Raw genomic sequence first — 27371 nt, 5'->3', positions numbered from 1 at the left:
ATTTTTCTTTTTATTTGGCCTGGTGGAGCGTTTGGGGAGGGCCTGGCCAGAAGAACAGAGACAGGAGAGCCAGAGGGCACGGGGAGTGGCTAGTGCCCATTCTCTCCAGATTACATAAAGGGGCTCTGCAGCCCAGCCTGTACACACAGCATGGCTGCCTGGGTGCTTCTCACGAGAGCTGGGTAGCTAGCACTGGGCATAGCGGCCCCGCATGCACGCAGCTGGCTCTCCCCGGCTGCCCTGGGGGTCCAGACAGGCCTCCTCAGACACCGGGAGAGGAAGGGAGGAATGTGGTTACCTGCCCCTGGAGCCTTGGGTTCCACAAGGGGCCACAGTGGGCCTTGCCTGGGGACAGGGAGGAACGGGGCCTCTTGTTGGTTGCAGGGACCCCCCACCAAGTCTTTATCCCTTTGGGGTGAGCACTCACCCTGCGCCAGGCTCCCTGCGAAGCCCTGTGCGTGCAGGGTCTTGTGGAGATGACGCCCTGGGGGCTTCTCTCCTTAACCCATTTTACAGATGTGGAGTCCGGGGAAGTGTCATGGACGAGGCTGCCCAGCTTGGGAGGCAGAAGCCTAACCCTGAAACAAGCCCTCCCCTGCGGGGGGCTGCCCTCGGGAAAACCCTGCAGTGGGAAGGGGTCATCCAGGGTGGTTGAGGGGAGAAAGGATGTTCAGGGGCCCTTGGAGCCCCCAGCCTGTGAGCTTAGGCAGGAAAAGTGCCCCAGGGCCTACGTTTCCTGGGTGGCTGTGGCTTCCTGGCATGGGGGTCGATGGCTGGGTCCTGCCACCTGTTTCTCTTCCTCTTTTGGCCCCTTACTCAGCGAGACCTTGCAGGGGCAGCCCCTACTTGGGTCCTCCCTCACATGGCACTTCCGCTCTCAAGGAAACAGCTGTGGTTTGCAGAGGACTCGCCCCCTCCCCATGTCCAAGGCCATTGCCAGGAACCAGATGAAGCCGGCCCTTGTCTTTAGCCCCTGCCCCTCTGCCTGTCCTGGTTCCAGCCCCAGGCCAGGGGATGCTCACTGGAGCACAGAAGGAACAAGAGGTGGGATGAGAGGCAAACCTTGGGGTCTCCTTGCCCAGGGCCACAGCTCCCAGCCCCGGGGCGGCCCGTGTGAGGGCACACACCAATTGTCTCTGTTCCCCTGGGATCTTCCTGTCCAGAGGCCGTGAGGCTTCCAGGGGACCGAGTCCCTCGAGGTAGGTCTGGGGCTGTGGGAAAGCAGCCCTCCAGCTGAGGGCCCGCCTGCCTCTCTCGGGCCTCTAGCTCCCCATCTGTACCCAGCAGTGACTTCGAGAGGAGCTAGAGGTGGGTGAGGAGGGCCAGGCGTAGAGCGGCGAGGGCAGTGCGGCCAGCAGTATGAGTACCACTCTGGGGCTCAGCCCTGGCTCTCCCTCTTCCTAGCTCTGTGTGGCCCTGGGCAAGTTGCCTGTCCGTGGCCTCAGCTTCTCCATCTCTGTGGTGGGGACAATAGCACCTGCTGTTGGGAATGAAATGCGGATTGGAGATGATGTATGAATAGTGCTTGCTCAGTATGGCATTGGGCCATGGTAAGTGGAGTGCCTGCCTGGGGCTGGGCACACAGCAGAATGCAAGACAGACAGCTGTTCCTGAAAGCACCAAGAGCGACCCCCGTGTTTGTCAGCAGCATCGCTAGTCAGTCTTGTTTCCCGGTTTCCCCCAGACCCTAGGAAAAGGCCCGGGTGTGTCTACCTGCCTTGGACAGCTGCAGCCTCAGAGAGAGGCTGGCGCTGCACCCTCGAGGACTGTGGGGGTCTGCTTCACTGACCTGGGGGGGCCTCCCCTGACCCACTGGGGCTGCCTCTGCCTTCCTGCATTGGGAGGCTGGGTGGGGGACCCTCTAGCCTTGTATGGAAGGAGTGTGGGAGACAGAGGAGGACAGCTGGGCAGCGGGACCAGCACAAGCGAAGGTGGGAGGTGGGAGGCAGGAGGCACATTTGGAGACAGAGGGAACACAGAGGATGATGCTCCCTGTGGTCAGGATGGAGGGTGGAGCCTGGCCTCCTCCTCTTGGCATCCAGGACTGCAGCCCCTCAGGAAGGTTCAGCCTCCGAGCCCCAAATGGATGCCTGGGAGTGGAGCCTCCCTAGGTGGCCGCTGCAGTGAAGGCATCCCCTTGTGCTCAGCCTACAGTTGAGGGTAGGAAGGAGTCTCTGCCGCGCCTGGGCGGGGATGCTCTGGGGTTGGCTGTCCTGAAATAATAACCAGGTGTGGCTCCCACCAAGCCCAGACAAAGAGGGGCCGGGGCTGGGTAAAGGCTCTAGGACCCACCCCACTGGCCCTGGCCTCTGCTGTGGTGGATCTGAGACAGAGATGGCTGGCCAGGCCATGGATGGTCCTATTCCCTAAGCCTCAGTCTGACACCCCCAGGCTGGCCACTTGCCACATGAACACAAGCCAGGGACACCCCCAGCTCCTGTGGCCTCAGGCCCAGGTCGTGTGGGTGCCAGCGATGAAGGCCAAGGGCCTGCGTTTGTCCTCCCTGGCCCTGTGCGGGTGGGGGAGGGGCCGACCAGGCAGGCATACGGTTCGAATTATTCAAACCGCCTCTTGGCACCTTAGCCCTCAGCTGGGGGTGTGCAGGCTGCCTGGAAGGCCACCCCAGCACCCCCTGCCACAGCCCTGGGGTGACCCCTCCAACCCCCTGCCCGCCAGAAACAGAGCCTTCTTCTGCCAGCTCCCTCTGCCTGGGCCTTGGGTCTCTGTTGCCAGGCATCTGGTCTGGTAGGGAAGCCAGCTCCGCTCTGGCTCTGCCCACAGCTCTGCCTTGGCTCTGCTCCTTCAGACCTGGCAGGCTGTGGGGGGCACAGGTGGGGTAAGACAGAGGCGGCTCAGCAGAGCCTGGCTCAGGAGCCCAGTGCAAGCTGCCCTTGGCCCCGTTTAAGTCTGGATTTCCGAAGGACTGCCCCATGGCCCTCTGGTCGCCCCACCTTCTCCCCCAGCTGCTTGTTCAGGTCCCCACATTGGCTTTGAAGCTAGACAGTCTTGGGGTCAAATCCAAGTTCTATTCCTTGTGAGCTGAGCCTCGGCTTCCTCATCTGTGCCATGGAGGAAGTGCCCACCCACGCAGGGAAAGCCACGGTGACCCTGCTGGGGCACAGGTCACGTGGATACCATGGCAGAGGTCTCTCCACAGGAGGGCCGCCGTAGGCTTTGAGTTGTTATTTGCTAGCTTGAACATTTTGCAATCTTCACAACACTCTAGAATCAACTGACAGTGGCTTTTCATTTCCCCGCCTGTCCGCCAGCTTTTCCTTCTTCTCATGGTTCTTTCTGTGAAAGGTCTGCAGCCCCAGCCCTCTGACTTCCTCCAACCCCACCCATCGCTTGGGAGCAACAAGGCTCCCCTAAGGATGCCAGAAGCTCAGCTGCCGAGGGCTCTATGCCTGGGCTGCCATTGGTGTAGGCGACATGATCTGAAGGAGGCAGCCTGGTGAAGTGTGGCCAGCCCCAAAAGGGAGCCCAGAGAGAAGAGCCTGGACCTCACAGGCAGGCTGAGGGTGAGGCCTGGCCCATAGCTCCTGCCCCTCTGGGGAGCCTCTGGGGGCGTCGGCTCAGTGGAGGTGGGGGAGATGCCTTGAGCTTCCTGGGGAGGGTCCAGCCAGGAGCTGGAAACATCTCTAGGGGCAGCCCACGGCCTCCCTACAGGTGCTTCTATTCCTCACTGAGAAATCCTGCAGGGTCCTGCTGGGGCTGGGAGCGGGGTCATAGGTCAGGGGTGGGGAGCTGGAATTGCTCCCCGGGCAGCACATTTTTCTTCTCTGAAAACTTATCTTAGCAAAGAGACCACGAAACAATCGCACTCTTTTCCGGGCCTCTGTCGTCCCCAGACGGCCAGCCCGTCTCCTTGGCGGGGGCTCCGAGGGAGCCGGGAAGGCGAAATTTGTAAAATGTCTGTAGGAGGGGAAGAAAGGCGCTTTGTGTGGGGCCGGGTCCCTGGCCATTGGTCAGCTCCGAGGCCCCCAGCCGCTCCCAGAATGCTCCCCTTCCCGGGGAGGGCGCGCCTGCCAGCCGAGGCCAGCCCCAGTGGTCCCTGCAGCCCCCTGCGCCCCTGCACTCTCTGCGTCCCGTGTCCAGGCCACCCAGCCTCCGACGGCGCAGGCCAGGCGGGGTGGCCTCCCCTGGCCTCAGCATGTTTCTCTACTGGAGGAAGCGGGGCACCTACGAGCTGGAGGCCCTGCCCAGCGACCTGGCCGAGCTGGAGCTGGGGACGGTGGAGCGTTTCTCGTGGAGCTCCACCCTGGACATCATCGAGGACCTCGGGGGTAGGTGCGAGCCCACCTCCCGGGAGGACTTTCAGCTCTGGCACTGGGCCTGCCCAGCCAGGGCCTGCGGCCCATTCACAGACATATGCTGCTGATGGTCACTCGCTCCACAGTGGTGTGGGGTCCAGAGCCACTCCCGAGAGCTGCTGCTGGTGCAGGAGAGGGGCCCGCAAATTGGGACCCTGGGGGCCAGAGGGCAGGCAAGCAGCCGAGGAGGCTGTCCTTCCTCCAGAGCTGGCCTGGCTGGGCTTCAGGCCTGGCCTCTGTCTCTGCTCTCCCCCCACCCCCAAGATCAGGCCATGACGTCTTCTCGGGGCTGGGTGGTGTAATGAGATGTTCTGGAACATTCATGTTCCAGGCCCCAGGACATGGGTCATTTCTCCTTTTGTCCCCATTTTACAGATGAGGAAACAGAGGTATAGGGAGATTAAACCCCTGAAGAGGCAGGACGAGCTCTCGGGGACGCTGAGCCCCGCGGCCGGTGTTTGAGGGGTGGGATGTTGGGCTGCTCCTGGGGGTGAGAGGCCGGGGAACTGTGAATGGGAATAATGATGCCTTGGGGGTTGTTGGGGGGCTGAGAGCACTAATGGGGATGACACACAGGGAGACTTCAAACAGTGGTGGCAGAGGCAGGGCACACCTGTGCTGGCTGTCGGGTGCCCATTCTGTCAGCTCAGCTCAGCTGCTCAGCACTGTGAGCTGGGGAACTGGCTCTGTCAGGGTGCTTCAGTGCAGTGACAGAAACTTGAGTCCTGTCTGCAGAAGCCACCAGAGTGCTGATCTCCAGCTCCCAGCACTGTGGAACTGTCTGGGGCCAGGGCCTGGGCCTGGGTTCTCTTCTCCATTAGCCTCATCCTCAGGCACAGGCGCTGGCCTCCCCCAGGCCACAAGCCCAGGGAGCAGGAGCCTGTCCTGGATGAGTCTCCCTAGCCTGGCATGGTCCTTCCCTGAGGCCAGAGGCAGGGAGAGTGACGGTTCAGTCTGGGGTTCACCTTGGGAGGCAGAAGGGAGCCCGCAGACCATACAGAGATGGGTTTTGAAAAGGAAGGTGCTTGGGAGGTGGAGGCAGGAGAATCCCTTGAACCAGGGAGTTGGAGGTTGCAGTGAGCCGAGATTGCGCCATAGCACTCTAGCCTGGCGACAGAGCGAGACTCTGTCTCAAAAAAAAAAAAAAAGAGAGAGGTGCTGCTCCCAGGAGGGAGGATGACGCTGGGTGGGCATGAAGGCCAGGTGTCCCTACCTGTGACCAGCCCCCCACTGTGGAGGAGGGAATGTGGCTGCTTGTCGGGAGAGACAGGTACAGGGTCCCACAGGCCCCAGCAGCTCCAGGCACCATCGGGGTGTGTGCAGGAGGCAGGGAGGGCCTGAGGACGTGAGAGCAGCGGCCCAGCTGCCCAGCTAGTGGAGGCAGTGGGGATGCGGGAGGCAGCACGGGATGTGGGGGTGGGGTGGGGAGGAGCGTGGCAGCTGGTGTTGGGGTGCAAACTCCCCTCCACCCTCAGCTGGGCACTGTCCTGGAGTTGGAGGGTGGGATGGGGGGCAGGCTGCTCTATTTCTTCACCCGGCAGCTTCCTGCCTACCTGAGGCAGGTACGGAGCTACAGGACCCAACAGAGCCAGAGACTTGCCCCAGGTCGTTTAGTCACCCCAGCCCCAAGCCAGCAGGGCCAGCCAATGGGAGCTGTGTCCCACCCCTTGCCCCCACTCAGACTGCGCTCCCCTGGGCGGGGTGGAGCAAAGTGGGGCTGCTCGCTGTCTGCAGAGGCAGGCCCTCCCTGGGCTGTCTTAGTTGTTCTCTACATCTCAGTCATCCTGCTGGCCCCTCCCCCTGGGATGCCCTCACCGCTCAGATGCAGGAGTCACATCTGCAGCTGGGACTGCAGGCGCACACCACCCTGCCTTCCTAATTTTTAAACTTTTTTGTAGAAATGGGGTCTCTCTATGTTGCCCAGGCTGGTCTTGAAAATCTGGGCTCAAATGATCCTTCTGCCTTGACTTCCCAAAGTGTTGGGATTATGGATATGAGCCACCATGCCTGATCTCAAGAGCTCTTTAAACCTAGGCTCTTGGAATATCCATGCCTACTGTCTGAGTCAGGGCCATTCTTGGAATCCCCTTTATCCTAGTGAGGTGTGGCGAAGCCTTTGAGATCCCAAGTGGTGGCGCCCAGATACACCATGCACACCCTCAGCCTGAGCACCAGAACTGAGACCTGCTCACCGACGTGTGCCTGCCCCAGCTCTCCTCGGAGCCGGCAGAGAGGCCCCAGGGAGCTGCACACAGCGGCTGGCTCACAGCACGTGAACAGGTCTCATGCGTGAGCTGAGGCGGCTGGGTGGGTGAGCCTGGGCATGCGGCTGTCTGTGTGGGCTCTGTCCTCTGTGCCAGCCAGACCCTGGCTGGGGCCCATGCACGGTAGGCCGATGCCAGCCCAGCCTGTGATGGGGGTGGGACTGGTGCTTGGAGTGTGACTGTCGGGAATCGGGATCTCAGAGCCATTTCTGCAGCCCTGCTCCTGTTCTGCCCTTGGTCACTCTCAGTTCCTCTGAGGAACCTCTGGAGGAAGCCCACGGTGGGCAGATGGGCAGGCACCCACAGCAGCCTCAGCCAGAGGAAGTGGCCGGCTGGCCCCAGGCCTGTGTGCAGAGCTGTGTGGACAGTTTCTCGGGCCCCAGGAAGGAATCCTGAATGTGTCCTCCCACTTCTTCTTACTGAGCTCGAGCAGTGTGGGTGGCTGGGACGATGTTCAGCTCTCCGCTCCCTGGGGACTACGCCAGCAGCGGTTCTGGGCTGTAGGCAGAAGCAGTGTCCTGGCCATGGTCCATGCCCCTCCCTGCAGCTGAGTCGCCACTTCACTGTCCTGCCCCCAAGGTGCCCCATGTCGCTTTGGGAAGGGGATCAGAAACACATTTCCTTCCCAGACCTCCTGTGACGCTCCAATCAGTGTCCTGCATAGGGAGTGGCGGATGTCCTGGGACCAGCAGCCATTTACCCAGGACATGCCCCTCTGGCGTTTGGCCAGGTTGAGGACAAATCTTGCCCTTCCCCAGGTGCTGCGGACGAGAAGTCCAGCCCCAGCATGGCCTGCAGCAGCTGGCCAGGCATGGACGGGCGCCCAGGAGGGTGGGGCTCACGTGGGAGGGGACATTCAAGGCCACAGCTGCTTCCTGAGAGGGGCAGCCTTTGCGTGGCCAGGCCTGTGGTTGGGAGGTGGTGGGCAGGGAGGTCCTGTTTTCTTGAGACAGAAGTGTTCATTGGAGTGGAGGGTTCAAAGGTGAGGGGCTACCCTGGAGAAGATGAGAACGAGGTGGTTTTCTGTGCACTTGTGTCATCCTGGGGCCCGTGGGGAAAGGGGACACTCATGTCATGATGAGGGACCGATTCATGTTTTCCAGACAGCTGATTGTGTCAGGCTGCAGGAGAGCACTGTAACCTGGCGGTTAGGAATGCAGGCTTGGAGGCTTACACACTCACAGCCTCGTTACTCTCATTACTTTTGTAACCTTGGGCTCTACCCTCCAAGCCTCAGTGTCCTCATCTGTGAAATGGGGACAACGATCATTCCTCTGCACAGAGTTAGATGGTGAAATGACACCGTCTATGAACAGCAGAGTTCCCAGCAGGTGTTTGGCAAGTGAGAGCTGTGGTTACTGTGTGTCTTTCCTGAAGCCGTCTGATGGGGAAGACAGGTCAGTGTTGGTTCAAAGGCTCAAGACGGTGGGAGTCCAGCAGGGACACATTCACCTGGAACTGGATATTTGACAATAGGGAGGCCTTCCTGAAGGCAGCAGCCTTCAGCTTGGGCCTTCAAGAGTGGACAGGATGGCAGCAGACGGCGATGGGAGGATGCTGAGGGAGGGCAAAGGAATAGAACCAAGAAGGGCTGGGCTGGGATCAGATCAGTTGTGTCCGGCAAGTGGCGGAGTGAGGGGCCTGGGGTGAGGCGACAGGGAGTGGTGGGGACTGTGGAGGCTGGAAGCATTTGTGCTGATCTGAGGCAGACACAGCTTGGGAGCTGGAGCCGTCCAGAACATGGGTCCAGAGCTGCCAGGCTCTTCTGGTTTGTCAAGAGAAGCCAAAAATATGGATTTTTATGTGAAATCTCCGACTTTTCAAAGTTGGCAACCAATTTAAATTCTTTCGAAACCCTGTGCTCAGCCAAACAAAACATGTCTGCCGGCCGCTCTGCCCGCGTCCCGAGGCCCGGTTCTGGAAGAGATCAGGGTCAGGACAAAGCCAAAGTGGCCTCCTGTGACTGAGACAGGGTTGGGGGAGAATTGGCGAGTGGGCTCCTCTGCCTGGCTAAGGGTTCTGGCTCTCCCTGGGACAGTGCGTGGGGGAGCCAGGAGGGCAGCTGGGCTGTTGCAGACCTGGGGAGGCAGAGTCTGGCACACAGTGGCGGGAGTTCGGGGTTCCAGGTCTGCTTAGCGGAGGGGGGAGTCCAAGATTCCAGGTCTGCCTGGAGGGGAGGTTCACGGTTCCAGGTCTGCCTGGAGGGGAGGTTCATGGTTCCAGGTCTACCTGGAGGGGAGGTTCAGGGTCCAGGTCTGCCTGGAGGGGAGGTTCATGGTTCCAGGTCTGCCTGGAGGGGAAGTTCAGGGCTCCAGGTCTGCCTGGAGGGGAGGCTCAGGGTCCAGGTCTGCCTGGTTGGGGAGGTTCAGGGTTCCAGGTCTGCCTGGAGGGGAGGTTCAGGGTCCAGGTCTGCCTGGAGGGGAGGTTCAGGGTCCAGGTCTGCCTGGATGGGGAGGTTCAGGGTTCCAGGTCTGCCTGGATGGGGAGGTTCAGGGTCCAGGTCTGCCTGGAGGGGAGGTTCAGGGTCCAGGTCTGCCTGGATGGGGAGGTTCAGGGTTCCAGGTCTGCCTGGTTGGGGAGGTTCAGGGTTCCAGGTCTGCCTGGAGGGGAGGTTCAGGGTCCAGGTCTGCCTGGATGGGGTCCAGGTCTGCCTGGATGGGGAGGTTCAGGGTTCCAGGTCTGCCTGGATGGGGAGGTTCACGGTTCCAGGTCTGCCTGGATGGGGAGGTTCACGGTTCCAGGTCTGCCTGGATGGGGAGGTTCACGGTTCCAGGTCTGCCTGGATGGGGGAGGTTCAGGGTTCCAGGTCTGCCTGGATGGGGAGGTTCACGGTTCCAGGTTTGTCTAGGGGAGGGGGGAGTTCAGGGTTCCAGGTCTGCCTAGGGTCAGGCTGAGGTCGAGGAGCAGACACTGCTCAGGCTGTTCCACATAAGAGGGGTTGCTACAAAGAGGCAGAGCTCCCCAGGGAAGCCCAGGGCAGGCAGAGAAGGCTGCCCCCCCGGAGCTGCCCACTCTCACAAAGCTGCCTTCTCCTGCCCTGTCTGCTCTGGGGTGATCTCCACTGAGTGGCTGCTCCCCTTGTTCTAGCTCCCCAACGATATTGGGGCATCGTACCCATTTGGACTGACTCTCAATGGACTCAAGGCTCCAGGGCCCACTAGGAGTCCTACCTGTGAGTTCCTATCAGGAAGGGGATCGGAACCATGTTTCCTTCCCAGGCCTGCCTCAATTCATAGTCTCAGGAGAGCAAATCTGACTGGCTGAGCCAGGCTGTGTAGATGGCTCAACAACTCTAATCTCAGCACTTTAGGAGGCCAAGGCAGGAGGATCCCTTGAGGCCAGGAGTTCGAGACCAGCCTGGCAAACATAGTGAGACCTCCTTTGCTATAAAAAAATTAAAAAGTTAGCCAGGTATGGTGGTGTGCACCGGTGGTCCCAGCTACTCGGTTGGCTGATGTGGGAGGATCACTTGTGCCCAGGAGGTCGAGGCTTCAGTGAGCCATGATCACAACACTGCACTCTAGCCTAGGTAACTGAGCGAGACCCTGTCTCAAAAAATAAATTTTAAATTAAATTAAATTAAGAAGGCCGGGCGCGGTGGCTCACACCTGTAATCCCAGCACTTTGGGAGGCCGAGGCGGGTGGATCATGAGTTCAGGAGATCGAGACCATCCTGGCTAACACGGTGAAACCCCATCTCTACTAAAAATGCAAAAAATTAGCCGGGCGTGGTGGCGGGCGCCTGTAGTCCCAGTTACTTGGGAGGCTGAGGCAGGAGAATGGCAGGAACCCGGGAGGCGGAGCTTGCAGTGAGCTGAGATCGCGCCACTGCACTCCAGCCTGGGCAACTGAGCAAGACTCTGTCTCAGGAAAAAAAAAAAAAAAAAGAAAAAGAAAAACCCAACTATGTCCAGGGTATGATATCACCTGATACAATATGTCCCCCTTACCAGGCCTACCCTTTCCTCAAAGGCTGTAGATGGGGATAGGTGACCTGCAGGAGAGCTCATGACAGGCCTATGGTGGAGACTACTTGTCCTGACCCCACCCCCAAGCCCCACAGGCCCCTCTCTGGGCCCTGAGAGCTACCAGGGTCCTGATGGACTTTTCTTCGTGTCTGCAGTCTCTAGGAGAGAGGAGCTCGCCTATGCAATGCAGGAAGTTGCAGCTTTAGAGCAGAGCACAGAGGGAATCACCTCCCAGGGGAGCCAGGACCAGGGGGTCAGGAGTGTAGGGTCTAGAAGGCAGGGTGAGCACCTGGAGCCTGCTGAGACCTGGGGTCAGAGGCCGGAGACTTCAGGCAGGGAGACCCCAGTGCCAGGAAGTACCAGGCAAAGCACAAGGAATTCCAGAACCCAAGTGGCATAGAGGCCACAGGATAGTCAGGCCCGATGGTGGCTGTGACCTGAGCAGTCATGGGGGGATCTAGGAAGCTGGTGAGGCAGACCCAGTGGTAGAAGACATGGCCCGGAGCCTTCAGAATATGGGGCTACAATCCAGAGGCCCTGGGGCAACGGGTGTGAGAATCTGACCCCAGGCCTAGAGTTTTGAGAACGAAGGGGCCGGGAAACTTTCCTGGTGGACAGCAGATGTTGTCCTGCTCAGCTGGAGAAGTCCCAGGCTGGGTGCATGGGAAACTCCCCCAAAGCTGGCTGAGGGCTCCAGGTCCCTGTGGAAACACAGATGGCAGAGGAGGACCTGCTGGAGTCATGGCAGACAAGAACCCCGAACCCCATTCCACCCTCAAGTCAGCTTCCTCCCAGCAGGCAGGGACCTGGCCACAGTCCTCACAGGGCCATCTCCTGCCTCGGTTGCCTCCACCTCCAGCCTAGAGGCAGGACAGGCTCACTGGCCCCTTGGATGGCTGAGAGCAGAGACTCGGAGAGGGAAATGAGCATGGTGTGGAGGTGAGGCTGGGCCGGGCCTGAGGGTCCTGAGAGTTCCTGTGGGCTGTGCACTGAGGAGGCCCAGGGCCCCGGGCAGCTGCTTCCCTCTCAGCCTGGAGGCCCCGGGATGCCTGTGGCAGCCCCTCTTCGAGAGCCCCCTCCCCAGGGCCATGCAGATGTGCTGCTCCCCAAAGGGCCGCCCTGCCCACCAGGCCCCCTGTGAGCTCCCCAAGGCTTGTCAGGGTCACCAATGGGTCCCCAGCACCCAGCTTAGAGCTTGGCTCATGGGGACCTTCAGAGGATCTTTAGTGTGTTTACTGAATGATCATATCCAGAGAGCTCAGGAGACCTGGGATCCATGCTACTTCGCTGTGCCAGGAGTCCTTGGGGCAGGGACCAGTTTCTGGTTACCTGTGGGTCCCAGGGCCCAACCCATGTAAGGAGTCCATGCAGGGAGGCTCCAGCTGAGAGGACCTCCAGGAAAGCGGTCAGGGAAACCCACCCTTAGCCTTTGGGAGAGGGGCCTGGCCCCGCTGGAAGCTGTATCTTCTATACCTAGGTCTTGTCGGCCCAATGCCTCCTGGCACCAGTGCTCAGGGTGGGATGGGGGTCCAGAGGCAGGCTCAGGAGCACTGAGCCCCCGCAGACTCTTGGTCACCTCTCCGAGGCTGTTTCTATAGCCCAAAGGGTTTGCTATCTCCTGATTCCATTTACATAAAGTACAGGACCGGGCAGACGAATCAGTGTGTTGGAAGTCACGGCGACGGTGCCCTTGGGGGAACCGGCTGGCACGAGGGAGGTGGCGGGGACTGGGGACTGGGTGGCGACGCTCTGCCGCTCGGTCTGGGCGCAGGTTATTTTGTGAAAGTTTCCCGAAAATGTGTTGAGCTGTGCTCGCAGGACAGGTGCACTTCCCTGTCCGCGTTTGCACTTCAGTAAAGTTTAAAACTGTGAACCAGCAGAGGAGATGCAGCAAGAGCAGTAGCAGGCGAGTCTCTCCCAGTGACAGCCCCCACCCTGCGCGGGGCAGCCTCCGTGTTGCCATGGAAACTGACCTCGGAGACAAGGATTCTGGGCTGGGGTGGGGGCTCTGCGGGGGTCCGGACCTGCATTCCTGTGGACGGGCACCCTCCGCGTGGATGGCACCCTCCAGGCCAGAGCCGTGCGCGCTTCCTGAGCCGCCCTGCGGGAGGTGGAGGCAGCCTCCGGACCGCAGCGCGCAGGGGCTGGGGAGCCGGGGAGGGAGGGGTGACACCATCGGCGCCGAGGCCCGGCAGCTCTCCCGTCCCCCGCCCCCCGAGGCGGGGCCGCCGCGGTTCCTCCCCGCCCACCTGCCCCGCCCGCCTCCTGTGCGAGGGTCCGGCGGCGGCGGCTCTGCGGCCTCCCAGTCCCCGGCGTCCCCGGCGTCCCCGGCGCCCCCGCCCGCCGCCCGCCGCCCGCCCCCCGCGCGGCCCGGGGCCTGCTCCATGGGTGAGTGCGGGCAGGGGCCCCGGGGGCGCGGGGCGGGAGCCTGGGGACCGGGTCGGCTCCTGACCTCCTCCGGGGAGGGCCCACTTCAGGCAAGGGGGTGGGCGCCGACCGGGCTTCGGGCCACTCGGACCCAAACTCGGCCCCCAAGTCGGGGCCTGCCTCGGCAGCACCCCGCTTCTCCTCCCTCCCCTCGCCTCTCTCTGGCTGGGCGGCTCTGCCCCCACCGCGGTGCACTCCAGCCCCCAGGAAGAGAGGCAGCTTGGAGGGGGCCAAATTCAGGGTCAAAGATGAGTCTCGAGGAACGGGGGTAGCCCCAGACCTTCGGGGGCTCCTCTGTCTCTAAAGGGAGCGATGCAGGGCCTAGAGTTCGCAGGGATCTGGGACCCTGGAGCCCCTTCCCCCCAGCAGCCCTGCCGGGACCCCCTGGGAAGTCTGGGGCCCCAAAAGGTCACTGAGCACTCCCCTACTTGTCCCCCAGACTAGAGGGACAGAGGGAGAGAGCAGCGTATTTCCAAAAATGTTTTCTCCCCGTGGAATCTGGATAATTTCCCTGGGGACTGCAGGAGAAAAGGGCTCTGCAAACAGATTCCCGTGCAGATAAGTTGGCATTTAAAAGAGAAAGGGACACTGACCTCCTTTGAAGGGAGGACTGAGGAGATCGCCCCACCCCTCTTCTGGTCGGGAGGCCACTGGGGCCTGGGGAGCCTGGTGCCCCGCCGACTGATGCCCTCTGCTCCTCCCCTGCAGACGACCAGAGCCCCGCGGAAAAGAAGGGACTGCGCTGTCAGAACCCCGCCTGCATGGACAAGGGGCGGGCGTCCAAGGTAGGGAGAGTGGAGAGCCTGGGGACACTTGGGGGTAGAGGGACCAGGGGGCTCTAACTGCCCTCTCCATTCCAGCACCAGCTATCCACAGAGCCCTGGCACAGTTGCGGCTGGCTGGGCTGGGTTTGAGTGTAGGTGGGGCCCCAGTGTGTCTGGTTTAGGAGGCAGAGGGCCTGTCCCCGGCTCAGGAACAGTGGAGTCGGGGGAATTCTACAAGAGCAGGGGGGTGGGGTACCCCAAAGCCCTTTGCTGCACTGTGGTCCTAGCAGCCATTCGGAGGTGACAGGAGCTGTAGCCCTATGCCACGGATGAGGAAGCTGAGGCTTAGCCAGGGGAAGTGGTCTCCCACAGTGCTGGTCCAGTGCCCAGCTGGCACCCTTCCTGTTGTACTCAGCCACTCTTCAGGCCTGGGCATGGGTCTGAGATGCTTTCGGACTTGGTGAGTGTGACCATGGCCCTGGGGTTGACAAAAGGAGGAAGGGGCCAGATGATCCTGGAGTGCCAGGGCTCAGGAGCTGGGAATGGGATGAAGTATAAATCAGGGAGAAAAGGGGCAGGAAGAAAGATAATAGTACTGGCTGGGCGCTTCTGCCTGTGACGTGCTGGGCTCGGTGCCACCCGCTTTCTGTGCCATATGCACTGCTTGCCGCAGCTCTGCAGGGAAGGCATCGTCACCCTGTTTTCCAGATGAAGATACCAAGGTTCAGAGAGGTCCAGTGACTTGGCCAAGGCCCCACAGCTCGTAAGAGATGGAGCCGGGGTTTGGAGCCAGGTTTTGTCCCTCCCAGCAGGCATTTACATGACAATAGTAGTAACTGCGCAACTTAGTGTCTGGCCCAGGCACCAGGACTCACTGACTCCTCCCTCTGGCCTTCTGAGATGGTCCTGTCCTTATTCCCACTTACAGATGGGGAAACTGAGGCTCAGAGAGGTGAAGTGGCTCACTCAGGGACAGACTGCTAGGAAGTGGGAGAGCTGGGATTTGAACCCAGTACCCAGGTCTGTGTCATACCAGGGCCCCTGTTCTCTTCCATCATGTGTCTCAGCACTGCCAGCTGCAGGAAATGTAAAATGCCACCCCCCACCCCCTGCTCCCCTCCCGCACCTCCACCCAGACACACACACACTCATTCTGCACAGGAGGACCGTGGTGAGGGAACATGGAGAACTGCTGTGGGGTGGGGCGAGGAGGGGGCGGCCTCCAGTTGCCGTGGTCACCAGGCAGAGGGGCGGTGTGATGTCAGATACAATCTGCTGGCACGGATGGTGCCTGGCATTGGACTCTGGTGTTGGCTGGTTGCCTCTTTCCCAGATGGGGGCTCCTGGCAACAAATTGGCCTCAGCTCCCCCCAATATACATCCTGCCACAGGCCTGCAGAGCCCTGAGGCTTTTGCCTGACCTGAAGGGGCAGCTAGGGCAACAAGGCACACTGTCCTAGCCCCTCCTCTGGGCAGCTGCTCCCAGGGTGGGCCCTCAAGCTGCTCAGGCAGGGGCAGGGGTGGTAGGGCCCAGCCTGCATAGAAGTGAGGCATGGGAGAAGAGAGCTGGTCTCAGAGTGGGTGTGGTCCTTCTGCAGCCTCCAAACCTCACCTCCAGCCCTGGCCTGCCTGGAACTCGGCACAGCTGACATTGGCATCAGCTGATGAGGGTCATCCAGCCTGCACAGGGAGAGTCTGGGCCCTGTCACCACTGGGACCCCCTTTGGGACAAATGGCACAGACTCACTGTAGGGGCAGAAATGCCTGAATTATCAGAGGCAGAGAGGGCCAGTCAGGGAGGGCATCCTGGAGGAGGGGGCATTTAATGGATGTGAAAACATGGATAGACAGAAGAGAGGCAAGGGCAGTCCAGGAAGGGAAAGGCAGTGGTGGAGAGGAGGTGAGGGGCACTCAGATTTGGTAAGAGGAACAAAGAATAACATTGTCGATGATGATAATAATAACCACTACTGGCTGGGCGTGGTTGCTCGTACCTGCGATCCCAGCACTGTGGGAGGCTGAGGCAGGAGTATTTCTTTAGCCCAGGAGTTTGAGGCCAACCTGGGCAACACAGGGAGACCTCTCTCTACTAAAATTTTTTAAAAGGCCTATCACGGTGGCTCACACCTGTAATCACAGCACTTTGGGAGGCCGAGGCAGGTGGATTGCTTGAGGTCAGGAGTTCAAGACCAGCCTGGCCAACATGGCAAAACCCCGTCTCTACTATAAACACAAAAATTAGCTGAGCGTGGTGGTGGGCACCTGTAATCCCAGCTACTCGGGAGGCTGAGGCAGGAGAATTGCCTGAATCTGGGAGGCAGAGGTTGCAGTGAACCGAGATCGTGCCATTGCACTCCAGCCTGGGCAATAAGAGCAAGACTCCATCTAAAACAAAACAACAACAAAAATTAGTCAGGTGTGGTGGTGGACACCTGTAGTTCCAGCTACTGGGGAGGGTGAGGTGGGAGGATCATTTGAGCCTAGTACATCAAGGCTGCAGTGAACCGTGATTGTGCCACTGCACTCCAGCCTGGGCAACAGAGCGAGACCCTGTCTCAAAAATAATAACAGGCCAGGCACAGTGGCCCACACCTGTAATCCCAGCACTTTGGGAGGCTGAGGTGGGCGAATCACTTGAGGTCAGGAGTTGGAGACTGGTCTGGCCAACATGGTGAAATCCCATCTTTACCAAAAATATAAAAAATAATTAGCTGGACATGGTGGCACACGCCTGTAATCCCAGCTACTCAGGAGGCTGAGGCAAGAGAATTGCTTGAACCCTGGAGGCGGAGTTTCCAGTGAGCTGAGATCGCGCAATTGCACTCCAGCCTGGGCAACAAACACAGACTCTCTGTCCAAAAACACCCAATAATAATAATAACAATTATTGCTGACCAAACATGTTTACATGCCAGACGGGGTGTTAGGCCCTTCTGCTTGTCTCAGTGAAGCTTCTTGAGACCCTCAGAAGAGCATTATTCTTTTCTTTTCTTTTTTTTTTTTTTTGAGACAGAGTCTCGCTCTGTCACCCAGGCTGGAGTACAGTGTCTTGATCTCGGCTCACTGCAAGCTCCGCCTCCCGGGTTTACGCCATTCTCCTGCCTCAGCCTCCCGAGTAGCTGGGACTACAGGCGCCCGCCACCGCGCCCGGCTAAGTTTTTTGTATTTTTAGTAGAAACGGGGTAAGAGCCCCATTCTTATTCTCCAGGATGTGACTAGCATTTTGAAGGAGATGACTTCATTTATTCATTTACCAGACCAGCTTTGAGCATCTGTCGTTGCCAGGCCCAGTTCTAGGCCCAGGAGATCTCCAGGAAACAAAGGGGATGCCCTCCTAGAGATGACATTCTAGCTGTGCTGGGAGGAAGGAAGGGAAGTGACCCTGGCTGGCCAAACTTCCCCCCAGGCTGCCCTGGCAAAGGATCGATTTCAGGCAGGGTTGGACCCTTCAGCTTCTGGGCCCACCCTTGATGTTTTATTTGAGGCTCTCCTGGGTGCTGGAGCTTCTGAGATGAATTTGCCATCTGTCCCCTACCTCCTGTCCCTGGAGTTCCCACTGGGAGGAGGGCTAACCAGGATGGGCTTCCTGGAGGAGGCAGCTGGAGTCCTGAGGATTAAAGAGGTACTGAGATGGAGGAAAGCTGAGTGAGCAGGGGAGGGACAATGGGGGCTATAAGGGGCAAGCGAGGCCAGGGGGCACAGCGAGAAGGGGACGGGAGGAGGGGGAGGCAGGTGGCACTGGGAGCACCTGCATGTCCAGGTGAGGGGTCTGGACTGTGTATCATGGAGACCCCAGGAGAGAAACCGCCCTTCCCCAAGATGAAGATATGTAGAGCAGTCCACACCTCTGAGCTCCAGGATCAAATCTACTTTTTTTCCAGCTGTGAGACCCTGGGGAAGTCACTACATTTCTCTGAACCCCAGGTTCCTCATCTGGAAAATAATCCTGCAGCGAGGATTAAAAGAGGCTCATATATAACATGCTTAGCATAGAGCCTAGCACAGCGTAGGCATGCAAGCTGTCCTGGGAGTGGGGGTAACAAAGTCACCTCTAGACTTTGGGTGTGCCCTCCGTACCCGCCCTGGGATCTGAGACCTCCCCAGGCTCCATCCCAGCTGCAGCTTCTTACACACAATTGGAGCTGTGAGTGTGGGGAGATGGAGAAAGGCGGGGAGATCGAGGCAGGTGGAGCTGTGATGTGGGGAGACGGAGAAAGGCGGGGAGATCGAGGCAGACTGATGATATTGTGGGCTCCCCCTGCTCTCCTGCGAGGTGGCCACGGGACAGTGTGTGGACTTCCCAGCTCCCTGCTGGGCTCCACTGGGCACTGCTCGAGGTCTAGTCAGGGTGCTCCAGGTCACAAGGGGGTATTGAGGACACTTGTGGCCCTGGGCCACAGGGGACACTGGGGCATCACATGTGAGGGTGTTCATCATGGAGGAGGTAGTGATTCCAGCAGCCACCATTGATCCAGCATGTACTGTGTGCCAGGCCCTGCCTGAGTGCCTGGCACAGGAACCTCATCTGGCTGTTTCCCCCGTTGCAGTGGGGCCTACCCCATCTCCATTTCCTAGAGAGGGCCCTGCAGAGTGGCAAGGTAAAATGACTTGGCAAGCAAGGCAAAACCAGGACTCAAACCAGGCCTGCCTGTCAGAGCCTCCCATTTCCTCAGAACTCTCAAGAGGAAAGAGAGGTGAATTTTTCTGCACAGCTCCTGAGGGCCTTGACAGGGAGGTGGGGTTCAGCACACTACAGGAAAGAGTTTCCAGCAGCTGGAGCTATCCCTGAAATAGAGGTAGTGAGCACCCCATCACTAGACATATGCAAGAAGAGACAGAAAGGGAAGCGTAGAGGGGATTGCAGTGTGGAGCGGCGGTTGGATGGGAGGACTTCAGAGTTCCCTTGCAGCTTAACAATGGCCTGTGAGGTGGCAGGGATGAGTCAGGGTGTGCGTGTGTGGAGGGAGGGTTGGTGAGATGAAGACCAAGGAGAGGAAAGGGTGGGCCTGAGGCCCCCATGGAGAAGGGACGGGCAGGATGTGAATAATGGGAGAGGCAATCGCCTATTCTCCTGGGCAATGCTTTGGGGTTGAGCAGCCGCAGACCAGGATGCCCCAGGCAATGGCCAGGTTTGGGCCGTCTCTGGAGGTGACTCGTCACCGGAGAGAGGTGGTAGGGCTGTCTGCAGCTGAAGAGAGGGGCAGGGCCCAGAGAAACAATGCAAGGGGACTCCTGGGTTTTGGCTAAGTAGTTTTGGGGGAGCAGGTGAAGATGTGGGGATCCCTGGCCCTGGCTGGGAGCTGCCCTAGTATAGGCCCAGCCGCAAGGGTTGGGTGGAGGTTTTGGCCTGGGAAGGGATGGGGGAAGGCAGTGTAGAAGGCTTGAAAGTGCGGAAAAGGCTGGTGGACCTGAACCCCGCCTCCTCGAGTGGGCCCCCTGTATCCACACCCTTCCCAGTCCTGAGCCCAGAGTTATTCTAAACTCCCGCTGCTGGGAGACGGGAACTGAGAACCATTAAATGTTAGAACGGCACCCTTTTCCAGCCATGCCACCTGGGCCAGAAAAAAAAAAAAGAGGGGACCCAGAGAAAAGCGGGCTGGTTCTGGGGCGCCGCGGAGGCCACAGATCAGAATCCAGCTTTTTACAATGGAGCGGAAGCAAGCCTGGCTCGGGGCGATTCCGGGACGAGCTAGGCCTGCGGGTCCCTTTGCCTGGTCCCCCAGGGCTTTTCTGTCTCGGGGAGGCTTCCTGTCGCGGGCCCTGGTCCCCCCCAGCTCCCTTCCGGGATGGGCGAGCTCCCGTCTTCAAGCCCAAGTTAATGACCAGGGACTGTGAACTTTTTGGAGATCTGAAAAGGGCTGGCCCCTCGGGGACAGTGACGCCCCCCACCCCCTCCCCTGAGCCCGGATCCTGGATTACCCCAAGCCACGGCCCGGCTTCCAGCTACCTCCCTGGGTCCGGCGCGGGGCCCTTCCTGGGACCCCTCTTCTCCCCGGTCCCAGCCAGACGGCGCCGTTGGTACATCCCGGCCCATCCAGGTGGTAGCGCCCGCGCGGCTACCGTAATTCCCCTACGTTCCGCGCCCCAGTTGGCGCGGAGTCGACTGAGCTCTTCCCGCGGCTCCCGTCCCCCTCTCCCCGCGCGCCCCATGAGGCTTTGGCAGTCTCGGCCCAAGCCTCAGACACTGGGGAGGAGACCCTGGTCCTGTCCCTAGGTAAGTCGCGGGGAAGTGGGAGCTGCGCTCCGGACGGGGGGTGGGACTGGGCGCCAGGACCCCCCTAAACCTATGGAGAGAACCCGGAGTCGAGAGTCCCACATAGTGCCAGGCCTCTGGGGTCCGGGGTCCTCGCCCGCTGTATCTCCATTTACATGAGGGTGGAATGGGTTCAAGCGCCCGCCCCCATCACAGTGTCTCTAGGGCGGGTCGGCTCGGAGATATGGCCGTGAGGAGTCTATGGGACCCTGGCCCCGCTATGGTGGGTACTGGCGGGTTAGGGGGATCCTGGAGGGGCCTGGGCGCGCGGCATGGCTGGGAGGCTCGGGCGACCCTCCCCATTTGGCCAGTCCCGGAGTCGGTCCCAGGCGGAAAAGCCCACTGGAGGCCGGCAGGGGGCGCCAGAGGCTGCGCCTCGGGCAGTCTGAGCAGACCCAGGCACCCGCTCAGGGGTGGGGATGCGGGGGACCCGTGAATCCGGGGAGGCCCTGGTCTGCCTTGATGGAAGTCTGGGAAATGGAAGCCAAGGGGTCCCCTACAGATTCCTCAGTAACTCTTCAAGTTGAGGGAGCTTGGGGGTATTTTACCATTCTCCTGCCCCTTAGCCAGGGTCCAGACACAGGCTAGGACCTGGCAGCCATCCCCAGATACTGAATTCTAGAGAATAGCCAATGCCTTCTTAGCATAGGTGGGAGATTGAGGCCCAGTGGGGGAAGGGCGGGGGTACGTAGGCTCCAGACCAGGTCCTCTGAAGCCCAGGCAGGTGCCTTCTTTCCCCTGCTCCCTACCAAGGAGCCTTCTAAGTGGCACTGGGGCAGGGGTTGCCGAGTCCAGGTGCTCCAAAGACACACGCTGGGGTCTGGGGCTGGGAACTGCAGGGGCTGGGCAGGAGGGGATGTTCACAGACTGCAGCCCCTCCCTCTCTCTCTAGCACTGGGTCCCAGCCTTGGGCATCCCAGCCAGGACTGCTCCCTGGGGAGGAAGGGGCCTTCCTGGCTTCCAGGGCCTGTGCGGCAGGCATAGCCTAGGGAGAGGTTTTCTGTGTCCCTGCCATCTGCCCAGCACAGGCAGGGCCTTAGGTCGGGCTCTGACTCCAGGTGAGCCTCAGAACCCAAGGGGTGATGGGTGAGGCCTGGGCCTAGAGGAAAGGAGGGTGGGTGGGCCGGGTGCAGTGTAGAGAGCCGCCTGGCAAAGCCACCCCGCCCTGGCTGGCCTGCCCATGCATGCAGTCTCCACCCCTGGATTTCCAAGGTGTTGGGTGGGGCCTTGGGACTAGCAGGCTCCCAGGGGAGCTTAGCCCTGGTGGGAACTCCTGGCAAGGACATCCCTCCAGCCAGAGAGCTCGGACTCCTGGTTCCAGGCCTGTCTGCTGTCGGCAGAGCCTGGAGCTGGCCCCAGACCTGCGTCCTTTCCTGGACAGGGAGGTCCCTCTCCCACTCAGACCAGGCTGGGGCCCCAACTTGCTGTGGGGCAGGGATGCCCGGGGGATCCCTGGTTTCCCATCTTCTTGTCTGGGGCTGGGGGAGGTGGTACTGAGGGAGAACAGCCGGGTTGGGGGGGGTGGTCCTGCCTTGGAGACTCCATTATTCATCAGCCTCCGCATCTGGTTTCTGGGTATCAGTTTCAACAAGCCGGCCCTGACTCACAAGCCTGGAGCTGGGGCTGGGCTGGGGAGGGGCTCCCTCCTCAGAGAGTTGGGGGCCAGGACTTCTTGGGCCTGCCCCTGAGTTTCAGCTCCCTGCTGTGGTGAGGAGGTGGGAATGCAGGAGCCTGCCCAGGCCCACCCCCCTGCCCTGGTACAGGGGCTGGGGGCTCCTTTCTGCTCTGCACTCTTGCCCTTAAGGGGCAGTCCCCCACCATCACCGAGTACCCAGGCAGCAGCCTCACTCAGGGATGGCCAGGGCCCAGGCACTCAGGTGACCTCTGGTGATCCGCCCTGACCCAGCCCTGGCGGTCTCCACTTGATGCAACCCCACATCGGTGGGCTCCCCGCAAGCTGGCTTTGGGATCTGCTGTGTCTTCAGGAAGGCAGTCTCCAAGGCCCTGTAGCCCTAACCAACATTCAGCCGTCTTCAGGCCCCACCCCTGCCCTGTGCCTGAGGCATCCATTTCCCTTCGTAGCAGCAGCTGGAGACTTTGGGGCAAGTCAGTTGACACAGGCCTTAGTTTCTCTATCTGTTAAATGGGGATCGTAGCAGTATCTCCTCCTAAGAGTCTTTGAGAAGAGTGAATGGGATTCACTGCCCAGAACTCCCGGGACAGGGGTAGCACGTGGGAACGCTCAGTGAAATGCAGTTATCTGCCTATGGGACAGCCAGGGGGTGGAGGTCTGGGGCAAGACCATCCAGTTTGAAGTAGGAACTCACCTGTCCAGGGCCAGTAGGCCCAAGGTCATGGATACTAGGAGGAGGAAGAGACCTTTGGTCTGGCAGTGGGGAAGGTTCTGTTGACCGTCGGCCACAGGAAGGAATATCCTGGCCGAGCCCTTTCCTGTCCCCATGTCCTTCTATGGCATGAGGGCCCTTCTGCCTTCATCCGTTCACTGATCTCATCCCCACCAGCGCACCTACTGTGCACCAGGACTGTTCTAAGTGCCGAGGACACAGTGAGATCCAGACAGCCAAGGCTCTGGCCTCTGGAGTGGACAGTCTAGTAGGGAAGAATGATAATAAGAAAGTGAACAAAGAAATGAATTAGAGGTAGTAAGAAACGCTGAGAAGGAAATAATTGAACTGAAAGGAATTGAGAGTGAGAGGGTAAGGGTGGTTTATTTTGAGAGGAGGGAAAGGGATGTCCTGGAGGTAGCATTTAAGGTGGGGCCTGGTGCCAGCTGTTTGAAGAGGGGGGCATGTGGAATTCCAGACAGAAAATACAGAGGAGAAGGCCCTAAGCTTGGTGAGCTGTAGGGAGAGAAGGGAGACCAGCAGGTGGACCACTGTGTGAACCAGCTGGGAGCGAGGCAGGAGCCCGGCCATGGTGGGATTTCACTCTAAGCAAGATGGAAAGTTTTAGTTTTCAAAACTCTGCCTGTTGGCTGGGTGCGATGGCTCTTGCCTGAATCGCAGCACTTTGGGAGGCCAGGGTGGGGGTGGATCGCTTGAGATCAGGAGTTAGTGATCAGCCTGGTCAACATGGCGAAACCCCATCTCTACTGAAATACAAAAATCAGCTGGATGTAGCGGCAGGTGCCTGTAATCCCAGCTACTCGGGAGGCTGAGGCAGGAGAATTGCTTGAACCTGGGAGGTGGAGGTTGTAGTGAGCTGGGATCATGCCACTGCACTCTAGCCTGGGCAACAGAGCAAGATTCTGTCTCAAAAAAACAAAAAACAAAAAACCTACAACTGTGCCTGTGGTGTAGACAGTGGATGACCTGGGCTTTGGGAGCGGAGACAGCCCTGGAAGTCTCCCAGCCTCTAATAAACTGCTGCTGCCCTCCCAAAGCCATCTTATGGACCTTGGCCCTTCCTGCCCTCTTTCCCCATGGAACCAGGTGGAGGAGGAGCTATTAGGGGTAAGTGGGCTGATGACAGACAGCACGGCCACCTCACCCCCATGGGTTCTGAGGAGTGCCTCAAGGTGGCCATTCCAGAATCCCTGAGCCACAGTCTGGGTTTCAGTCTTGCCCGTGGACTTTTATGTCTCTTTATGTCACTTTATTTCCCACCCTGTGAGTGGGGATAATAGTGCGTGCCCTGCCTTCCTGGGAATCAGTGTAAAAGCACTTTGACAGCTGTGTAGTGATGACTCCAGCACCAAAGTCCAGGGGTTTGCATCCTCTCAGGCTTTGCTGAGTGCCCCCTGGCGGTGGGGACCTGGCCTAGAGCCGCAGGGACCTGGGCTGCTGTGCCATGTGGGTCGCCAGGGTTTCCTGATGCCTCCACCTCACCCAACTCCCAGGGACTGCCAAGGACAGCCTCTCGGAGCAGTCCGCCTTCTGCCCACTGCACTTTCCAGAGGACACCAGCCTTTGGCACTTGGCCTCTGCCATACCTGGGCAGTGAGCAGTCAGTGTGGGAGGGTGTACCGGGGCTCAGGCTCTCAGGAAGGGGTCTCCAGGATGATGGGAGGGACTGAGACGAGCTCCTGTTGTGACGTTGGGGTGTGTGACTGGGGCTCAAAACTGGTGTTGGAGCAGAGAGAGGTGTCCCTGGGGCTAGATGGAGAGCCGGACCAAGGACCCCGAGGGGAATGTCACCCATCCTGGCCTACCCCTTCTTGTGCCTGTATCCTAAGAGCTCCCTTGCTGGGAGGAAGAAGGGGTCCCCTGGGCTGAGGCTCTGAGGTGGGGGTGGGGTCTCCAGGAGGAAGGGAGGAGGGAAGGTACCCTTCTGGCTGGAAGGGACCGTTGGTGTTGGCGCTGAGGGTGAGGTGGGGACCACAGCAGGGTGGGCGCCCCAGGGCTGGGCAGGGGTCAGGTCGCCCAGGGGAGGGGCTCCACAGTCTCCACGGTTGTGGGGGCTGTCACCAGCGCCCCCTGCCTCCAGCATTCAAGGAGCTCCCCAGGGAAAAGAGCAAGTTCTGAGGAGCCCTCTGTGCCCGGCACTGGCATTGAGGAGGGAGTCAGAGAAGAGAAGAGGCGCAGAGGTGGGGGTCCCCCAGGCCAGGCAGAGGTGGGAACGTGGGGGTCCCGGAGGCTGGGCAGAGGCGGGGATGTGGGGGTCCCCGGGCCGGGCGGAAGTGGGGGTGTGGGGTCCCCGGGTCTGGGCAGAGGCGGGAGGCGGGGGTACCCCAGGTCGGGCGGAGGCGCGGGTGTGTGGGTCGCCGGGGCGGGCGGAGGCGGGGGTGTGGGGGTTCCCGGGCAGGGAGGCGGGGATCCCCGGGGCTGGGTGGCGAGGGCCCGGGCGGGAGGGAGGTGTCCGCCTTCCTGGGGGGCTGGGGGCTGTTCCGGGCCCGGCCCTCCCCGGGGTCCCCGCGCTCAGCGGGGGCGGGCGCGGCTGCACAATGGCAGGAAGCGGGGCTCCGCGCTTTGTCCGGCGGGCGGCGCAGACCGCGGCTTCCTCCGGCCGCCATGGGGACAGGACCCGGTGTCTCCGGACGCCTAGCGGCCTGCAGGCCGGGCCCGGGGTTGCTCTCCCGGGACTCGGAGCCCTCCTGGGCCGGGGGTCGTGCCCGCGACAGTGAAGGCCAGGTACGGGGCCGGGACGGGGAGGGAACGGGGCTGGGTGCCGGGTTCTCGCCTGCAGCCGCCCAGCCCTGCGCAGGAGGCCAGGGCGGGGGTGCCCGTGACCGTGGGCCCCTCGACCCCCAGGGGAAGGATGTGGCCCATGGCAGCCAAGCCCCCTACCTGGGCAGCTGCACCCTGGGGACGGGGACCTCGGACTCCGGGGTGTGTCCCCGCCGGCTGAGATGTACCCGCCAATCCTTGGCCCTTTGTGTCTGGGGCCAGCTCCGGACACACCTGTGGGTCCCGGGCCCTGTGCTGGGCCGCCCCTCTCCCTTCCTTCCTCTGCCCTGGCCCTGCCCACAGCCTCCTCCTACCGCCGAGGCCTCCGTTTCTCCTTTTGCCTCTCGCCCCAGCCCCTGTGTGAGGGTGGACGCCTGGCTCTCTGTCCCCATCCTCACACGTGTGTGTTCCCCAAAGCGCCCCCCTCTGTTATTCTGGCTGCCTGGAGTTAGAAGGGGGTGGGAGCTGGCTGTTCCCATGGGTGGGCTCTCTCCTCCCTTGGGTTGAGACCTGGGAACATTCCTCCCGGACCCTGGCGTCCCTCCTGCAGGACAGAGGCAGGACATGGTGGGCAGGCAGGTTAGGGAGGGGCAGTTGGGTCTGAGAGAAGGGGCTGGAGTCTGGCTTCAAGAAGGGGCCGTTCTGCCCTAGTGCTGGGGAAGTCCTGCCCCTGGAGGGAGCTGGGGAGACTCTGGGGTTTGGGAGTGGGGCGTGAGGCAGGATGGGTAGCAGAAACTGCACCAGGGGTCTCTGCCCACCCCAGCTTCTCAATTGGGCTCATGGTTCTCCGGCGGGGCTTCCAGAACTTCATCCTCAATCAGATCTGCTCGATGAAGTCAGAAACCACCTGGTTCAGATCCTGGGGCTGAGCCTCACTGTGCCCCTAGTGCCCCTGAGCCTGCGGACTGCTGAGAGGAGGGAAGCAGATGAGGTCCGCTGGGCCTGGGCACCAGCTCCTGGCAGCAGCCGGAGGAGTCAAGCAGCCTCAGTGATGGTAGTGGACATCCAGACCATCACAGCAGCGAAACTGATCTCGAGTCTTTCAAGGGATCCAGGGTGGGGTGCATCATAGGGCTCAGTCCATATTTGTTGAATACTGACTCTTCTATAAGGAGTGAATCAGGGTATAAAATCTGCTGTCTGTGTATTGGACTGATTTAAAAACAAGATTGTGGCACAGAATCAGAGTTGGACTGGAAGGGTCCCAGAGGCCCTCCCAGAACTCCTTCACCCTAGCACGGCTCCTGCCATGTCACCCCCTACCTGCGGTGGGGCCAGGGCTTGGGTCACGGGCAGGTCTGCAGCCCCAGCTGGCACTAGGAAATCTCAGGAGGCCCGGAAGGGATTAGAGTCAGGAGCCTCTGCCAGGCAGGCTGGGCACAGAGGGCCAGAGGGCTGTGGCTCCCAGGACGAGGGGACAAGGTGGGGCAGATCATTCTCATGAGGAGACACCCAAAGCTTGGGCTCCCAGAAGCTGCAAAGCCTGATGTTTCAGCAGCGCTCTGTGGATTCAGGGTGAGGGCATACGAGGAGCCCTGGCTGAGGATAGCTTAATGGTTTCTGTAGTTTTTAAAATTTTTTCTGAGACAGGGTCTCACTCTGTCGCCCAGACTGGAGTGCAGCAATGTGATCATGGCTCACTGCAGCCTCCATCTCCTGGGCTCAAGCAATCTTCCTGCCTCAGCCTCCCAAGTAGCTGGGACTACAGGAGAGTATTACCACAGCCAGCTAATTTGGTTTGTTTTTTGTAGAGACAGGATCTCACTGGGTTGCCCGGGCTGGAGTCTTTCTTTTACAGTGATTAATACAGAAACCAGAAAGAGCTGCAGGGGTTGAGGGATCAATCCCGTGACCCTCACTTCAAGCCCCAGCAGCACAGCTGAAGATCACTCCTAAAGGGTGTGGAAGTGGGGGCACCTGGCGCTCAAGGCTGCCTTCAGGAATCTGGGTCATCCTGTCCCCAGCCACCTGCCCGGGGCCCAGCTCCATGCAGATCAGCCCCTCTCTGAGCATGCGGGCGTGCTTGGAGTGCCACCTGCTGACTGCCAGTCCTGTGCCCTGTTCCCTTTCTTGTCAGATGGAGACACAGAGGGACACAAGAACCGATAGGGCTTGCATCAAACTGAGATTGATTTTCTCCTGTCCCTGTAATCCCAGCCGGCCTGAGGCCAGCGTCTCCCTCCTAAGACACCCACGAGAGGGTGCGAATGTGGTTAAAATCTGGAATCCAGGCTGGGTGCAGTGGCTCACGCCTGT

At 60.3% G+C, this 27371-nt stretch overlaps 2 protein-coding genes across 7 annotated transcripts in view; one reads left to right on the top strand and one right to left on the bottom strand.

Moving 5' to 3' along the window:
- THAP3 (THAP domain containing 3) overlaps window positions 1-27371 on the bottom strand; it is a 399270-nt gene that overhangs the window by 121674 nt on the left and 250225 nt on the right. Inside the window, exon 1 of one of the 3 annotated variants that reach the window (XM_050787420.1) lies at window positions 25535-25538. The exons of the other annotated variants lie outside the window; for them this stretch is intronic. The gene's annotated coding sequence lies outside the window, so the exon portion shown is untranslated. Of the gene's footprint in view, window positions 1-25534; window positions 25539-27371 lie in introns of those variants that run through there. 3 annotated transcript variants of the gene reach the window in all.
- Window positions 1-27371, top strand: part of PLEKHG5 (pleckstrin homology and RhoGEF domain containing G5) — a 614078-nt gene that overhangs the window by 569183 nt on the left and 17524 nt on the right. For 2 of the 4 annotated variants that reach the window (XM_050787090.1, XM_050787100.1), the window contains exon 1: window positions 24866-25079. In XM_050787090.1, the coding sequence (XP_050643047.1) occupies window positions 24960-25079 (120 nt within the window). In that variant the 5' untranslated portion in view covers window positions 24866-24959. Of the gene's footprint in view, window positions 1-12819; window positions 12934-13680; window positions 13758-19794; window positions 19951-24865; window positions 25080-27371 lie in introns of those variants that run through there. The other 2 variants (XM_050787081.1, XM_050787098.1) reach the window with 2 other exon arrangements.

The sequence above is a fragment of the Macaca thibetana genome, chromosome 1, assembly GCF_024542745.1.
Source record: "Macaca thibetana thibetana isolate TM-01 chromosome 1, ASM2454274v1, whole genome shotgun sequence".
NCBI classification, from domain to species: domain Eukaryota; kingdom Metazoa; phylum Chordata; class Mammalia; order Primates; family Cercopithecidae; genus Macaca; species Macaca thibetana.
The sequence above is the reverse complement of the archived record's forward strand: the minus strand, read 5'-3'. Positions and strand labels throughout refer to the sequence as shown.